General features: G+C 52.2%; 1 protein-coding gene across 7 annotated transcripts in view; it reads left to right on the forward strand.

Moving 5' to 3' along the window:
• The window catches only part of AP2A2 (adaptor related protein complex 2 subunit alpha 2), an 89,754-nt gene that overhangs the window by 25,607 nt on the left and 50,319 nt on the right, over positions 1 to 13,828 (forward strand). For all 7 annotated transcript variants that reach the window (XM_037838220.1, XM_037838224.1, XM_037838222.1 and 4 more), the window contains exons 2-3: positions 1,530 to 1,598; positions 9,770 to 9,912. In XM_037838220.1, the coding sequence (XP_037694148.1) occupies positions 1,530 to 1,598; positions 9,770 to 9,912 (212 nt within the window). The remainder of the gene's footprint in view (positions 1 to 1,529; positions 1,599 to 9,769; positions 9,913 to 13,828) is intronic.

A 13,828-nucleotide genomic window follows, 5' to 3' on the forward strand; every position in this document is an offset into this window, starting at 1 on the left:
AGCCCCTACTTGTTAGCCAAACTGTAATAAAAGATAAGTCTAATTTCATGTGATAAGGTTGATGTGTGTAGAGACCATCCAGGAGTGTCCAGAGGGCGGCCTGCTGGGGTGGGGGTGGTTTTGGTGAGGAGGGCAGTGGGGGACCATTTGGGCCCTCCGAGGCTGAGGAGGGGGTGGGAGGCCTGGGAGCCATGGCTGGGGCAGGAGAGGGAGCAGGGGCTCCCTGGGGAGCTGTGAGGTGCCCTGGGAGGGCACGTGTGCCGCTTTCTGATGTGGGCGGGTTGCGGCTGAGCTCTCCGGCTCCCACTGGATGTGCGATCATTAGAGTCTCCTTAGGAGTGAACCTTCTTGGGGCTTTTGGAATGATTTAAATTTTGTATTAGCCAGGGTTCTCTAGGGGATCAGAATCAAAAGGAGACATCTGAAAATATGGGATTTTATAAAAGTGTCTCACACAGCTGTGGGGGTGCACGAGTCCACAGCCGCGGGGCAGGCTGGAAGCCAGCAGTTCCGATGAAGGCTTTCGATGCCTTCCCCAGGAGAGGCTGCTGGCTGAAGTAGGGACGGAGATTCTCCCTTCTGACTGCTGAAGTCATCACCTCTCCTTGTAAAGCCTCCAGCTGATTGGATTAAACAGCTCTCATCGCGGAGATGTTGTGTTGATTATAGATGTAACCAGCCATAGATGCAGTGAACTTATTGATGTCTTACATCCACGAAATGTCCTTGTAGTAAGCCAGGCCAATGCTTGCTTGACCAGACAGCAGGGCACCATCACCTGGCCAAGTTGACACGTGAACCCAAGCATCACAGAGTTACACGGACTTGTTTTTCTGTATCATGAACCATTCCTTACATGTCTGCAGTGCTTTTTAAGGCTGTGCAACCCTAGTAAAACACCTTTGTGCTGGGCCTGACGTGCTATTTACGCACACATCTTGAATTAATGCACGTTCAGCAGTAGATTTAGGAGGTAGCAGAAATTTGGCTGAATATGTATAATTCACCCTCTATCTTTTTGTTGTACAATGGAGAATTCCCAGTCTTAACTGAATATTGTAAAGTACACTTAGCAGATTTTATAGGTTGGTGTCTCTCGTAAGGACAGAAAATTGGAAGCCTATGGTGGTTAAGACTTTATACCTCTGTTATCTGTGGCAGTGAAAATCAATTTGAGAAGTGAACTGTTATTAACAGATTATGACTTCTCTGAAAACGTTTAGCAGGCCTGTTGCATGCTTTCTCAGTTCCAGAAAAAGGCGACAGTGAAGACGTGCGTGCCCTCATCTTCCCAGAGAGCTCGCGTTCCTGGGAGGCCCGTGGCCCGGCCGTTGAGTGGATGCAGCCCACAGGCCTCATCCGGGCACGGGGAGAGCACTGGGCCTGGGTGGCAGAGGGGCTGCACCAGGCTCTGCTTCCAAGAGCAGCGATTCTGCCTTTGTGCTCAGTGTTGGTTTTATTGGGGAAATGGGAATTTCTTTAGAAATCAAGGCAAGAATACATTTGTATTCTTTTTTTTTTTCTTTTAGGCAAAAGTAAAGAAGCAGAAATAAAGAGGATAAACAAAGAGTTGGCAAATATTAGATCAAAATTTAAAGGTAAGTGTGTTTAACCTTTTCCCTGAAATGTTCTGTTGTACATTTTGTGTAGTAAGGACCTAATCTTTTAATATCCTCTTTATTTTTATCACTTCAAAACAAAGTTAAATTCTTGGTTAGTAAGCAGTTATTATTGGGGGTCTGTCAGAACGAAGAGTGTTTACCGTGAAACCAGGCATGGTCTCGAGTTGTTGGGATGGGATGCATTTAATGGGATGCATTTAAGTGGTTAGGGAGTGTGGCCCCCTCTTGGGAGCCTTTCTTTTCCTGGAGTTGGAACAACCACTGATCTGACACAGCCGTTCCCCTTGCGAAGGCTCTGGCCTGATGCATGTTATGAAGTGACCTAAGCCTTGTGTGTGGTGTGTTGCTCACAGTGTAAGTGGCCTGGTTTACCAGATGACCGGCAGGGGCCGGCCCGACCCGGGTGAGCTGGTGCCTCTCTTGGCCGGGGTGCTGTGTGTGCTTCTGCCCTGACCGTCCTGCTTTGACACAGTGTTACTAACACCTTAGGTCTGGTTTGAGAAAGGGCAGTCACTCCTTTTAAGCCTTAGCTTTTCAGCTGAGTTTACGGTGACAGGGTGGCTCCCTGGAGGAGTGGGTTTGGATGGAGCTCCCAGGGGCCTGGGGATAGGCAGAGGCAGCCCCTGAGAAGGGTCTCTCTGAAGGCTCAATCACGGCTACTCCTGTGTTACCGTGTGAGGCAAAACCCAGGGGATTTGAGTTGTTGCTAGTTGGCATATTCCCTGTCGAGCTCTAGGGAAAGTGTAATGTTCTGCCGTTTGAAAGCCAGGTCCAGGATCCCCTGGAATTTCCACGGAACTTGTGGAGTCGCTTGTTGTCTTCCTTTGCCAGGCTGCCATCATGAATGCCACGCAGTGGGCTGGCTCACACGACGGGAATTTATTGGCTGACAGCTTTGATGTTAGAAGTCCAGAATCTAGGTGTTGGTAAGGCTGCTTTTGCCCTGTGGCGTTCTGGTGCTGGCTGCCAGCAGTCACTGAGGCTCTTTGTCATGTGGCCATGTCCCTCCTTTCTCTCTTCTGTGACTTCCGGTTCTCTTCATAAGGCCTCTGCTAATCAGATTAATAGCATGTTTGTTTAAGAATTGTTTGGGCTGCCGTATATGTGAAATGCTTTGCGTGCATGCATTTGTTTTCCCGGGGGAGTGTCTGCAACTTTCACTGCCTCTTAGAGGGAGGACATTTTGACTGCCCTGGTCACTCGTGGGGTCATTTCCCTGCTTTGAGGCTTTTCAGCTGCATTCACTTTGGCGAGTTATTGACCCTACTGCCTCCAGTTTCTCAGCTGGAAAAGAGGAGACCGATTGTCTTGGGTCGGGTCCTCTGGGAAGCTGACCCTGCAATGGTGCTGGGGATAGAAAAGTTTCACCAGAGAGTAATGCCAGTGAGGAGCAGAGGGAGGGAGTGGGACTGGGGAGGCGCGGAGGGCGTGTGCACATGGGGGTGCAGAGGGCGTGTGTGCGTGGTGTGCACGGGTGGAGCGCGGGTGGGGTGTGTACGCCTGGTTTGCCTGCGCGCGCGGAGGGCAGTCCTGGCTGGGAGCAGACGCTGCTCCTTGAGGTAGTCCTGGTGTTTGCACACTTGGGGGGCACCCGGCCGGTCCCCAGCTGCTGCCTGAGCTCCAGGAAGCAGCTGCTTTTCCGCTGTAGTCAGAGTGGCACGTCTGTGAAACTGGTGTCCGCTGCCGGGAGGCTGTTTTCGCCTCTCGGCAGCTGTGTGGAAAGCTGCTCTGAGGCTTGGCTGAGTGTCCGGTGGTCGTGCTGACAGGGGCGGGTTGTCCTCCATGCGTTTGGACGCTCGCTCTGCGGCCTCTTCTTGCGGGCTGCGTCTGGACCGTGGTTACACTGAATGTGGCAGTTTGTTAGTGAAATGGGGCAGCGGTGGGAGGCCTGCATCTGCTTTTTAAACTTGTCCCAGAGCCTTTCCGGCACCTGCCCCACCCCGAGTATTTGAAGGAAATTCCAGACTGTAATTTTATTTTTTAATTATTTGGGGTATATGATACTACTTAAAAGAATATTAACGATGTTATCCATGTTTACGGAAGTTTGTTTTCCATTTGCTTTCAGTGCTACAAAACCTCTTAAAAATAAGTGGCCAGAGTGAGCCCCTTTACAATTATTTAATACGGTGTTTCCTTAAGGAGATTCTTTTAAGAGGGTAACTTTTAAAAACATTTCTACTTATTTCGGAAAGGCAGTCAATGTATTTAAAGCTCCAAGGCAGAAAACAGTCTACCTGCAAATTGGAGGGAGATAACAGGTTTTAAAATAATAAATAGTTTAAAGGCAGAAGTAGTAAATACTTAATATTAGAAAACAGATCAAAGCAAATTTTGTGTGAATTTTATTAGCTGCTACTGAAGACTCATTGTGTTAAAACCAAAAAACTTTCATTATTCTTTATTCTAATGGCTGTTTTCCCAGTTCAGAGTTAAACTTCGTTCATTAATAGCCTGGAATTGAGTCTTGTCTTTTACTGGGCAGCCCTGTTCTCTGGTTTACAGATTGTCCGACTGCTTGCGCACCAGGGCCGGGCAGTGATGGCGGGCGGAGTGGTGCCCAGACAAGGGCCCAGCTGGGTCGGGCAGCCCTGAGGCGAAGCAGCATGCCAGGGAGGGGCCCGTGGGATGGGGGGTGCGGGATGGGGGACCCCTCGTCTGGGTGCTGGGGCTGCTCACCGCCTCCCTGGTCTTTGTTCGGAGCTGCTGGTGTTTGTTATTCCAGGACCAGGTGTCCATGACCCTGAGGTGGGCGTTTTGCGGCTTAACCTTTCCGAGATGAGACTGCACATGGGGTCCGAGTGGGCTGTGGTGGGTGGCGCCTTCTGATCTTACTTGTGCCCGACACTGCCCCAGGGTCTGCACTGCTGACCCACCGCGGGGACTTAGCCTGAGAAGCTGGGAGGCTGTGCAACGCTTCGGCCCTGGCCGGCTACTGAGCCCCGAGCTGAGCCCGGACCCACACGTGGGGCCTTGTGGCTGTGGTGGAGCTTTTGTCCCTCAGCAAACTCCCTGTCCACTTCACAGCTGAAGGGATTACGGCTCAGCTGGACATTTTGAAGTCACTGGACTCAAAGTATAGTTCTAGCCTAGTGTTGAAACTAGCATTTTGAAGACTGTATCAGGAGGTGGAAACCACACAGTGGGTTAAAGGGGGCACTCACTGTAAAGTGTTATTAAACTCTGACTTGGCAGTGGCTAGAAGATACAGGGAAGCTACCCGGCCCCTCGGGCTGAAGGAGAGACCCCAAGGAGGACCAGCTGGGAAGGACCCTTTGGAGCCACCCGGCTGGCAGGAAGCCCCCAGCACAGGTGGTCAGCAGCGGGTGGCGGGAGACCCTGTAGCTGCAGTGGGCCACCTGGGGCTTGCAGGGGGCAGCGGGATGCCGGGTCGGGCAGGGCCTCCTGGGTCTGGTTCTGTGCCGAGTGGCTGAGGAAGGTTCTACCCAGGCCAAGGCTGTGAGGCTGCTGCAGAACCATGATGGGGCACTGGAGGCAGAGCTCTGCCGACGTCTTCAGCCCCCACCACCGACCCCAGGCCTGCTGTGGAAGTGTCGCGTGGGGGGGTTAGAGGCTGCGGGGACAAGGGCCCAGGTTCACCTTGAGGCACAGCATGGGGTCTGGAGTTGGGGGCCCAGCACTCCTGAGCTGGGAGGTGTGAGGGGTGAGGGCGGGTGTCTGGGACAAGCAGGGTCTCGGCCTCACTTCCTGTTGGGGGGGGGTGGTCGAAGGAGGTGCGTGTTCTGACGGACGTGAGTGCGGGGCCTGTGAAGGAGCGGGGTGCTCTGTGTGTCGAAGTGTCTAAGCAGGCCTGATCTGCACCTGCGGGCCCGCTCACTGCGCAGTCATGGCACCTTCCTACAGGCCTGGGTGCCCAGGGCAGGGGGCCTCGGCGGCCCTCAGGGGCCAGGACCAACCATTCCGTCTTCTTGGGCGCTGCTCCTGAGAAGCTGAGATTGGGAAGGTTGACGATTTCCAACCTGCCAGAGAAGCTGCTGAGACCCCACGACCAGGAGGCGAGCAGGACAAGCCCCTGCTGCACACTCACATGACGCAGGAGGAGCATCGCAGGCCCTCCAAGCGAGGCACCCATGTTGTGTGGAAACGGCAGGTCCCCTCATCGGGAGTCGCAGGGCCTGTCCGTGGGTCAGGCCTGAGTGCCGGCGAGCAGCAGTGGGAGGGCAGCTGTGTCCTCCAGAGACCTCCCTGTGGGGAGACCAGGTGCAAGGTGGCCAGTGGCCACGCAGTTTCCAAGATGAAGGCTCTCGAGAGAGGGGACTTGGGGCTGGGCACAGGCAGGGCTTCCCTGGGGGTCATTCTTGGGCAGATGTGCTGGTTTGAATCTATTATGTCCCCACAAAAGCCACAATCTTCTAATCCACTCTTCTGGGGGCAGGCCTATTGTTCTAGTTTGCTAATGCTGCTGGAATGCAAAACACCAGAGATGGATTGGCTTTTATAAAAGGGGGTTTATTTGGTTACACAGTTACGGTCTTAAGGCCATAAAGTGTCCAAGGTAACACATCAGCAATCGGGTACCTTCACTGGAGGATGGCCGATGGCGTCCGGAAAACCTCTGTTAGCTGGGAAGGCACGTGGCCGGCATCTACTCCAAAGTTCTGGTTTCAAAATGGCTTTCTCCCAGGACGTTCCTCTCTAGGCTGAAGTTCCTCAGAAATGTCACTCTTAGTTGCACTTGGGGTGTTTGTCCTCTCTTTGCTTCTCCGCAGCAAGAGTCTGCTTTCAATGGCCGTCTTCAAACTGTCTCTCATCTGCAGCTCCTGTGTTTTCTTCAAAGTGTCCCTCTTGGCTGTGGCTCCTCTTCAGAAGTTCACTCTCAGCTGCACTGAGTGCCCTCTGTCCATCAGCTCATTTATATGGCTCCAGTGGCTCAACTTAGACCCACCCTGAATGGGCGGAGCAACACCTCCATGGAAATTATCCAATCAGAGTCATCACCCATAGCTGGGTGGGGTGCATTCCAAAGACACAAAGAATTATAATCTAATCAATACTGATAATGTCTGCCCACACAAGATTACATCAAAGATAATGGCGTTTGGGGGACATAATACATTCAAACTGGCACACCTATTGAGGGTGGGCCTTTTGATTAGATAATTTCCATGGAGACGTGACCCTGCCCATTCAGGGTGGGTCTTGATTAGTTCCCTGGAGTCCTTAAGAAAGGTCAGGGGGCAACACAGACCCAGACACTTGGACACAGAGAGAACATGCCAGAGACATTTTGGAGACAGTCATTGAAACCAGAACCAGGAGAGAAGCTAAGAGATGAGGCCTGGAGAAGCCAAGAGAGGACCCCCAGCCACTTAGATAGAAACACGCTGGGAGAAAGAAGCAGGATACACAGGAGCTGAGAGAGAGAAGCTAAGGCAGAAGCTCGGAGATGTTCTGGAGAAAGCAATGGAAACGAGAAGCTAACCCTGGGAGAGGCCCAGCAGGCTCTGGCCACGTGCCTTCCCATGTGATAGAGAAACCTCGGACGCCATCGGCTGTTCTTCAGAGGAGGTTTCCTCTGTTGATGCCTTGGTTTGGACACTTCTGTGACCTCAGAACTGTGACTTAGTTACCTGAGAAATCTTCTTTATAGGAGCCACTCCGTTTCTGGCATTTTGCGGGATGGTGGCTCTGGCAAACTGGAGCAGCAGGTGAGGCACACGCGAGGGCAGCAGGGTTGCGGGGGTGGGGTGGGTGCCTGGGCAGGGGCAGCTGCGCGCCTTCTGCTGTGGTGGGCTCTGGGGCTGCCAGTCTTGCAGGCTGGGTGGGCACAGGCCCGGGCCACTTGTTCTTATGGAGTTTTCCCCATTTGGAGTGGAGGCCAGGCAGACCCGTGTCACTTCACTGTCGGTTCCCCTGGGGGGGTCTCAGGCTGTCGCCACCCGTTGCCTTGTGAGGGTGTCATCCCCTTGAGTGCCCTGCTCCACTCCCCAGCTGCACTTGGACCCAGCCTCTTTGAATTCCCAAGCCAGCCTCTGGGTGCTGGCGTTTTGGCTGTGGCAGTGCCAGTCCGAGGGTCCGAGGGCATCCGCTGAGGCTCAGCCTGCTTCCGGCTCTCCTAGCCACGGACGTTGCCCGTCCTTTCTCATGGGCTCTGGGAGGTTCTCAGGGAGGGGCTTTTCAGGGCAGCGCATCTGATCCTGCAGGAAGCAGAGGCTGGTCAGGGGTCCTTCCCGAGTGATGATGGCTCCTGGAGGACAGGTGGCCTCTCCCGCTGCTGTTCTCCCCCATAGGGCTGCAGACAAGCGACAGAGACAAGTGTCCGAGGATCAGGAGGAGGGGGGAGTGCAGCGTGGGCCTTGCTGGCCAGAGGGGGCTCTGGGCTCTGGCTGCTGCTTGCCGAGGCTGCTGCATGCTCTGCAGTGACAGCTGCTCCTGGGGGTGTGGGTGCGGTCGCGGTTACTGCTTCTGGGGGGGAGGGGCGGCCGGTAGCTGAGCCCTCAGCTCTCGGGGCTGCTTAAAGGGTACCGGCGGCGGGGGCTCTTTCCCGGAGGCGAGGGGGAGGCGGAGGACTTGGCCGGGTCCTCGGCGGGAGGCGTGCAAGGTGTGGAGGGCGGCGATAAGGACAAGACACTCTTCATCCAGTAGGAGTATGCGCCAAAGAGGCTTTATTCAGGGGTGATTACAGGTTATATAGGTTGGTAAGAAGGGCAGGGCTGGAAAGGAGGTGAAGCAGCCTTAAATGGCAATATTGAAGGGAGAGGGGCTAGGATTGGTTCTGAGAGGATGCAGGAGCCGTTGCAGCGGGGCGGGGGTTATTCTGGCCACGGTGCATGCGCGCTGGCGGTGGCAGGAGTGGCCTTGGCACCAGGGAGTGAGTGGGTAAGATAAGGAAGTGGGGAAAGGGCAGTTGGGAGAAAGGCGGTTTCCTCCGGCAAGCCTCCCCTGCCCGTGACATTTTGGGTGAGGAAAAGGGAGCTGCCCTGACCTCGCTCCTCAGGCTCGGGGGGGCTGCAGAGGGCACTAACGCCCGTACCTACTACCCTCCCCAGGGGGTGATATCAGGTCCCCTGGCCCAGGCCTGGTAAGTCGAGGCACAAGCTCAGCTACCCGCATGTGGGGGGTCCTCACCCACAGGTGGGGCCACCAAGGAGCACGTCCCAGCAGGAGTGGCAGGGCTGGGACGCCGGGGCAGAGTGAGTGTTGAGATCAGCAAGCGGACGAGTGAGCCGGGGGCAGGAGCAGGTGGGCCTCCAGGGGCATGGGGACCAGGCAGGGTGTGCACCTCATGCTGTTCAGTCCTTTGTTCTGTGCTCCTCTGCTCCTGAGAAGAAGAGGTTTCTCAAGCTGCCCTCAGGGTCAGGTGCCCAGTGGGCCAGGCCAGCTCACCCTTGGGGGTCTTTCTCAGAGCAGCTCCTGCCTGGAGGCCCGCGTGTCCCCGCAAAGGGCAGCCCGGGCACCACACACCCTTCAGTGCCCCAGTGTCCTGCATAGCCACATGCGTCCTCCATGCTTGTGACAGCAGGAGCTCCCCAAAACCTCTGGGTGAGGTGGCCCCTCTGGTGTAACCTTTGCTGCCTGTTGAGGGGCCACGTGGCCTGGTCTTTTCCTTGATGGACTTTCACGTTCTGCCTTGCCGTGGCCTCTGGTGCCTTGTTCAGTCGTGCTCTGGTGAGGGCTGAGAGGCAGGCTTCCTCGGGGCCTGTTTTTTTGGTGGATTTTGTGGCTGGGTGTCTTGTCCTAAAACTGTTGTGAGATGGAAAACAGTATATTTAGAGTATGCTCATCTGCCTAAATTGGTAGTGAACTAATTAAAGGATTAAGCTGGCGGTTTAAGGTGGGATGTGCCCTGGAGGGTCACGGCAGGTCGGAGGTGAGGCCAGGAGGGCACAGCCGGTTCAGTGCCCACCAAAGGGTATCGTGGGAAGGGTGACGCTTCTTGCCCAGTAGTCTTTCTTTTTTTTTTTAAAGGGAAGCCCCAGGTTTGGAATTCTGTGTGTTCCACTTGTTTTAGGGAAGTTATTCATGCCCAGCCCCAGGTCTGCAGCCACATCCGGCGGGGCCTGGCTGCGCCTGAGGTTCAAGGTCGGCCTCTGCTCTCCGTGCCGGGGCGTTCCTGCTGGCAAGTTCTGCTCTCCACTCCCCCCACACCCACCCTGGAGTAAAACCTTTCCTCACCTTCTCTGTAGGTGACAAGGCCCTCGATGGTTATAGTAAAAAGAAATATGTCTGCAAGCTGCTTTTCATCTTCCTCCTTGGCCACGACATTGACTTTGGGCACATGGAAGCTGTGAACCTGCTGAGCTCCAACCGGTACACGGAGAAGCAAATCGTGAGTATTCCTTTCACACGGGCCTCTGAAAATGCTGATTTAGAACATAATAGCGTAGCCCATGTACAAGTGCGGAGACGTCCTTTTATCTCCTTTTTTCCTTTTCTGTTGCATCTTTTAACCCAAACGCTGGATCTGGTGTGAGGTGTAGACACTGTTAGGCCTCTGTGCTTTGCTCTGCAAGCTTCAAACGCTTAGTGCCCCTGCCATCCCGCAGACGTCTTCAGGAAAGCATGCGTACAGAGGGAAGGAGTTGTCTTTCTAGATGAGGTGTTTTAATAAGGGAACCATTTCTTTTTTTGCTCCTTTCTTTATTTACTTTCACTTCCATCAAGCATAAGAAGTTCCTTGTTGGTTTAGTCTGGCACTGAGTGAAGTCCAGGACTTGATGTGATGGGATACCAGTTTTGGTTTGGTAAAGCTGCCAGAATGCAATATACCAGAAATGGGTTGGCTTTTACAGTGGGGATGTATTAGATTACAAATTTACAGTTTTAAGGCCATAAAAATGTCCCAATTAAGGCATCAACAGGATGATGCCTGGACTCTGAAGACAGGCTGCTGGCATCCAGTGTGCTGGTTTGTATATATATTATGCCCCCCAGAAAATGCCATGTTCTTTGATGCAGTCTTGTGGCGGCAGAAGTATTAGTGTCAATTAGATTGTAATCCTTTGATTATTTCCATGGAGATGTGACTCGATTAACTCTGAGTGAAACGTTTGATCAGATAATTTCCATGGAGGTGTGACCCCGCCCATTCAGGGTGGGTGTTGATTGGATCACTGGGGCCCTATAATGGAGTTCACAGACAGAGGGACTCGAGCAACTGAGAGTGACATTTTGAATAGGATCCTCAGCTAAGAGAGGACAAAACGCTCCAAGAACAACATTTGGAGAACGCCATTTTGAAATGCAGCCTGGGAGCAAGCGGATGCCAGCCACGGGCCTTCCCAGCTAACAGGATTTCTGGATGCCAGTGGCCTTTCTCCAGCGAAGGTACCCTATTGTTGATGCCTTACCTTGGACACCCTGGCCTTAAAACTGTAACTGTGTAACCAGATCAACCCCCTTTATAAAAGCCAATCCATCTGTGGTGTTTTGCAAAGCAGCAGCGTTAGCAAACCGGAACATCCGGGCTCCTCTGCCACATGGGCAGGCACATCGCCGCCACCTGCGGGTCCTGCACTCCCGGGTTCCGCTGGCTTCAGCTTCAGGTTCCAGTGGCTTCTCTCTGAGCTTCTTTGGGTCCTTTAACATTGCTGGGGCTTTCCTTTCCAAACTCTCTGGGTGTTTCTCTTCCTTTTATCTTCATAAAGGACTCCAGTAAAGGATTAAGTCCCACCTTGAGTGTGGGGGGGGGTCACATCTCAATCAAAACAACCTGATCAAAAGTTCCCACCCACAACAGAGCTGTATCCACAGGAATGGATTAAAAGAACATGGGCGGGGCAAGATGGCGGACTGGTGAGCTGTATGTTTTAGTTACTCCTCCAGGGAAGTAGGTAGAAAGCCAGAAACTGCGTGGGCTGGACACCACAGAGCAATCTGACTTTGGGCATACTTCATACAACACTCATGAAAACGTGGAACTGCTGAGATCAGCGAAATCTGTAAGTTTTTGTGGCCTGGGGACCCGCACCCCTCCCTGCCAGGCTCAGTCCCGTGGGAGGAGGGGCTGTCAGCTCCAGGAAGGAGAAGGGAGAACTGCAGTGGCAGCCCTTATCAGAAACTCATTCTACTGATCCAAACTCCAACCATAGATAGACTGTGACCAGACACCAGAGAATCTGAGAGCAGCCAGCCCAGCAGAGAGGAGACAGGCATAGAAAAAAACAACACGAAAAACTCCAAAATAAAAGCGGAGGATTTTTGGAGTTCTGGTGAACATAGAAAGGGGAAGGGCAGAGCTCAGGCCCTGAGGCTCATATGCAAATCCCGAAGAAAAGCTGATCTCTCTGCCCTGTGGACCTTTCCTTGATGGCCCTAATTGCTTTGTCTCTTAGCATTTCAATAACCCATTAGATCTCTGAGGAGGGTCCTTTTTTTTCAATCCTTTTTTCTTTTTCTAAAACAATTACTCTAAGAAGCCCAATACAGAAAGCTTCAAAGACTTGCAATTTGGGCAGGTCAAGACAAGAGCAGAACTAAGAGAGCTCTGAGACAAAAGGCAATAATCCAGTGGCTGAGAAAATTCACTAAATACCACAACTTCCCAAGAAAAGGGGGGTGTCCGCTCACAGCCATCATCCTGGTGGACAGGAAACACTCCTGCCCGTCGCCAGCCCCATAGCCCAGACCTGCCCCAGACAACCCAGTGCGACGGAAGCGCTTCAAATAACAGGCACACACCACAAAACTGGGTGTGGACATTAGCCTTCCCTGCAACCTCAGCTGATTGTCCCAGAGTTGGGAAGGTGGAGCAGTGTGAATTAACAAAGCCCCATACAGCCATCATTTCAGCAGACTGGGAGCCTCCCTACACAGCCCAGCAGCCCAGAACTGCCCTGGGGAGACGGCACTCACCTGTGACATAGCACAGTCATCCCTCAACAGAGGACCCGGGGTGCACGGCCTGGAAGAGGGGCCCACTTGCAAGTCTCAGGAGCCATACGCCAATACCAAGGACTTGTGGGTCAGTGGCAGAGACAAACTGTGGCAGGACTGAACTGAAGGATTAGACTATTGCAGCAGCTTTAAAACTCTAGGATCACCAGGGAGATTTGATTGTTAGAGCCACCCCCCCTCCCTGACTGCCCAGAAACACGCCCCATATACAGGGCAGGCAACACCAACTACACACGCAAGCTTGGTACACCAATTGGACCCCACAAGACTCACTCCCCCACTCACCAAAAAGGCTAAGCAGGGGAGAACTGGCTTGTGGAGAACAGGTGGCTCGTGGACGCCACCTGCTGGTTAGTTAGAGAAAGTGTACTCCACAAAGCTGTAGATCTGATAAATTAGAGATAAGGACTTCAATTGGTCTACAAATCCTAAAAGAACCCTATCAAGTTCAGCAAATGCCAAGAGGCCAAAAACAACAGGAAATTATAAAGCATATGAAAAAACCAGACGATATGGATAACCCAAGCCCAAGCACCCAAATCAAAAGATCAGAAGAGACACAGCACCTAGAGCAGCTACTCAAAGAACTAAAGATGAACAATGAGACCATAGTACGGGATACAAAGGAGATCAAGAAGACCCTAGAAGAGCATAAAGAAGACATTGCAAGACTAAATAAAAAAATGGATGATCTTATGGAAATTAAAGAAACTGTTGACCAAATTAAAAAGATTCTGGACACTCATAGTACAAGACTAGAGGAAGTTGAACAACGAATCAGTGACCTGGAAGATGACAGAATGGAAAATGAAAGCATAAAAGAAAGAATGGGGAAAAAAATTGAAAAAAATCGAAATGGACCTCAGGGATATGATAGATAATATGAAATGTCCGAATATAAGACTCATTGGTGTTCCAGAAGGGGAAGAAAAGGGTAAAGGTCTAGGAAGAGTATTCAAAGAAATTGTTGGGGAAAACTTCCCAAATCTTCTAAACAACATAAATACACAAATCATAAATGCTCAGCAAACTCCAAATAGAATAAATCCAAATAAACCCACTCCGAGACATATTCTGATCACACTGTCAAACACAGAAGAGAAGGAGCAAGTTCTGAAAGCAGCAAGAGAAAAGCAATTCACCACATACAAAGGAAACAGCATAAGACTAAGTAGTGACTACTCAGCAGCCACCATGGAAGCGAGAAGGCAGTGGCACGATATATTTAAAATTCTGAGTGAGAAAAATTTCCAGCCAAGAATACTTTATCCAGCAAAGCTGTCCTTCAAATTTGAGGGAGAGCTTAAATTTTTCACAGACAAACAAATGCTGAGAGAATTTGCTAACAA

The sequence above is a fragment of the Choloepus didactylus genome, chromosome 6 (assembly GCF_015220235.1).
Source record: "Choloepus didactylus isolate mChoDid1 chromosome 6, mChoDid1.pri, whole genome shotgun sequence".
In the NCBI taxonomy this organism is placed as follows: domain Eukaryota; kingdom Metazoa; phylum Chordata; class Mammalia; order Pilosa; family Megalonychidae; genus Choloepus; species Choloepus didactylus.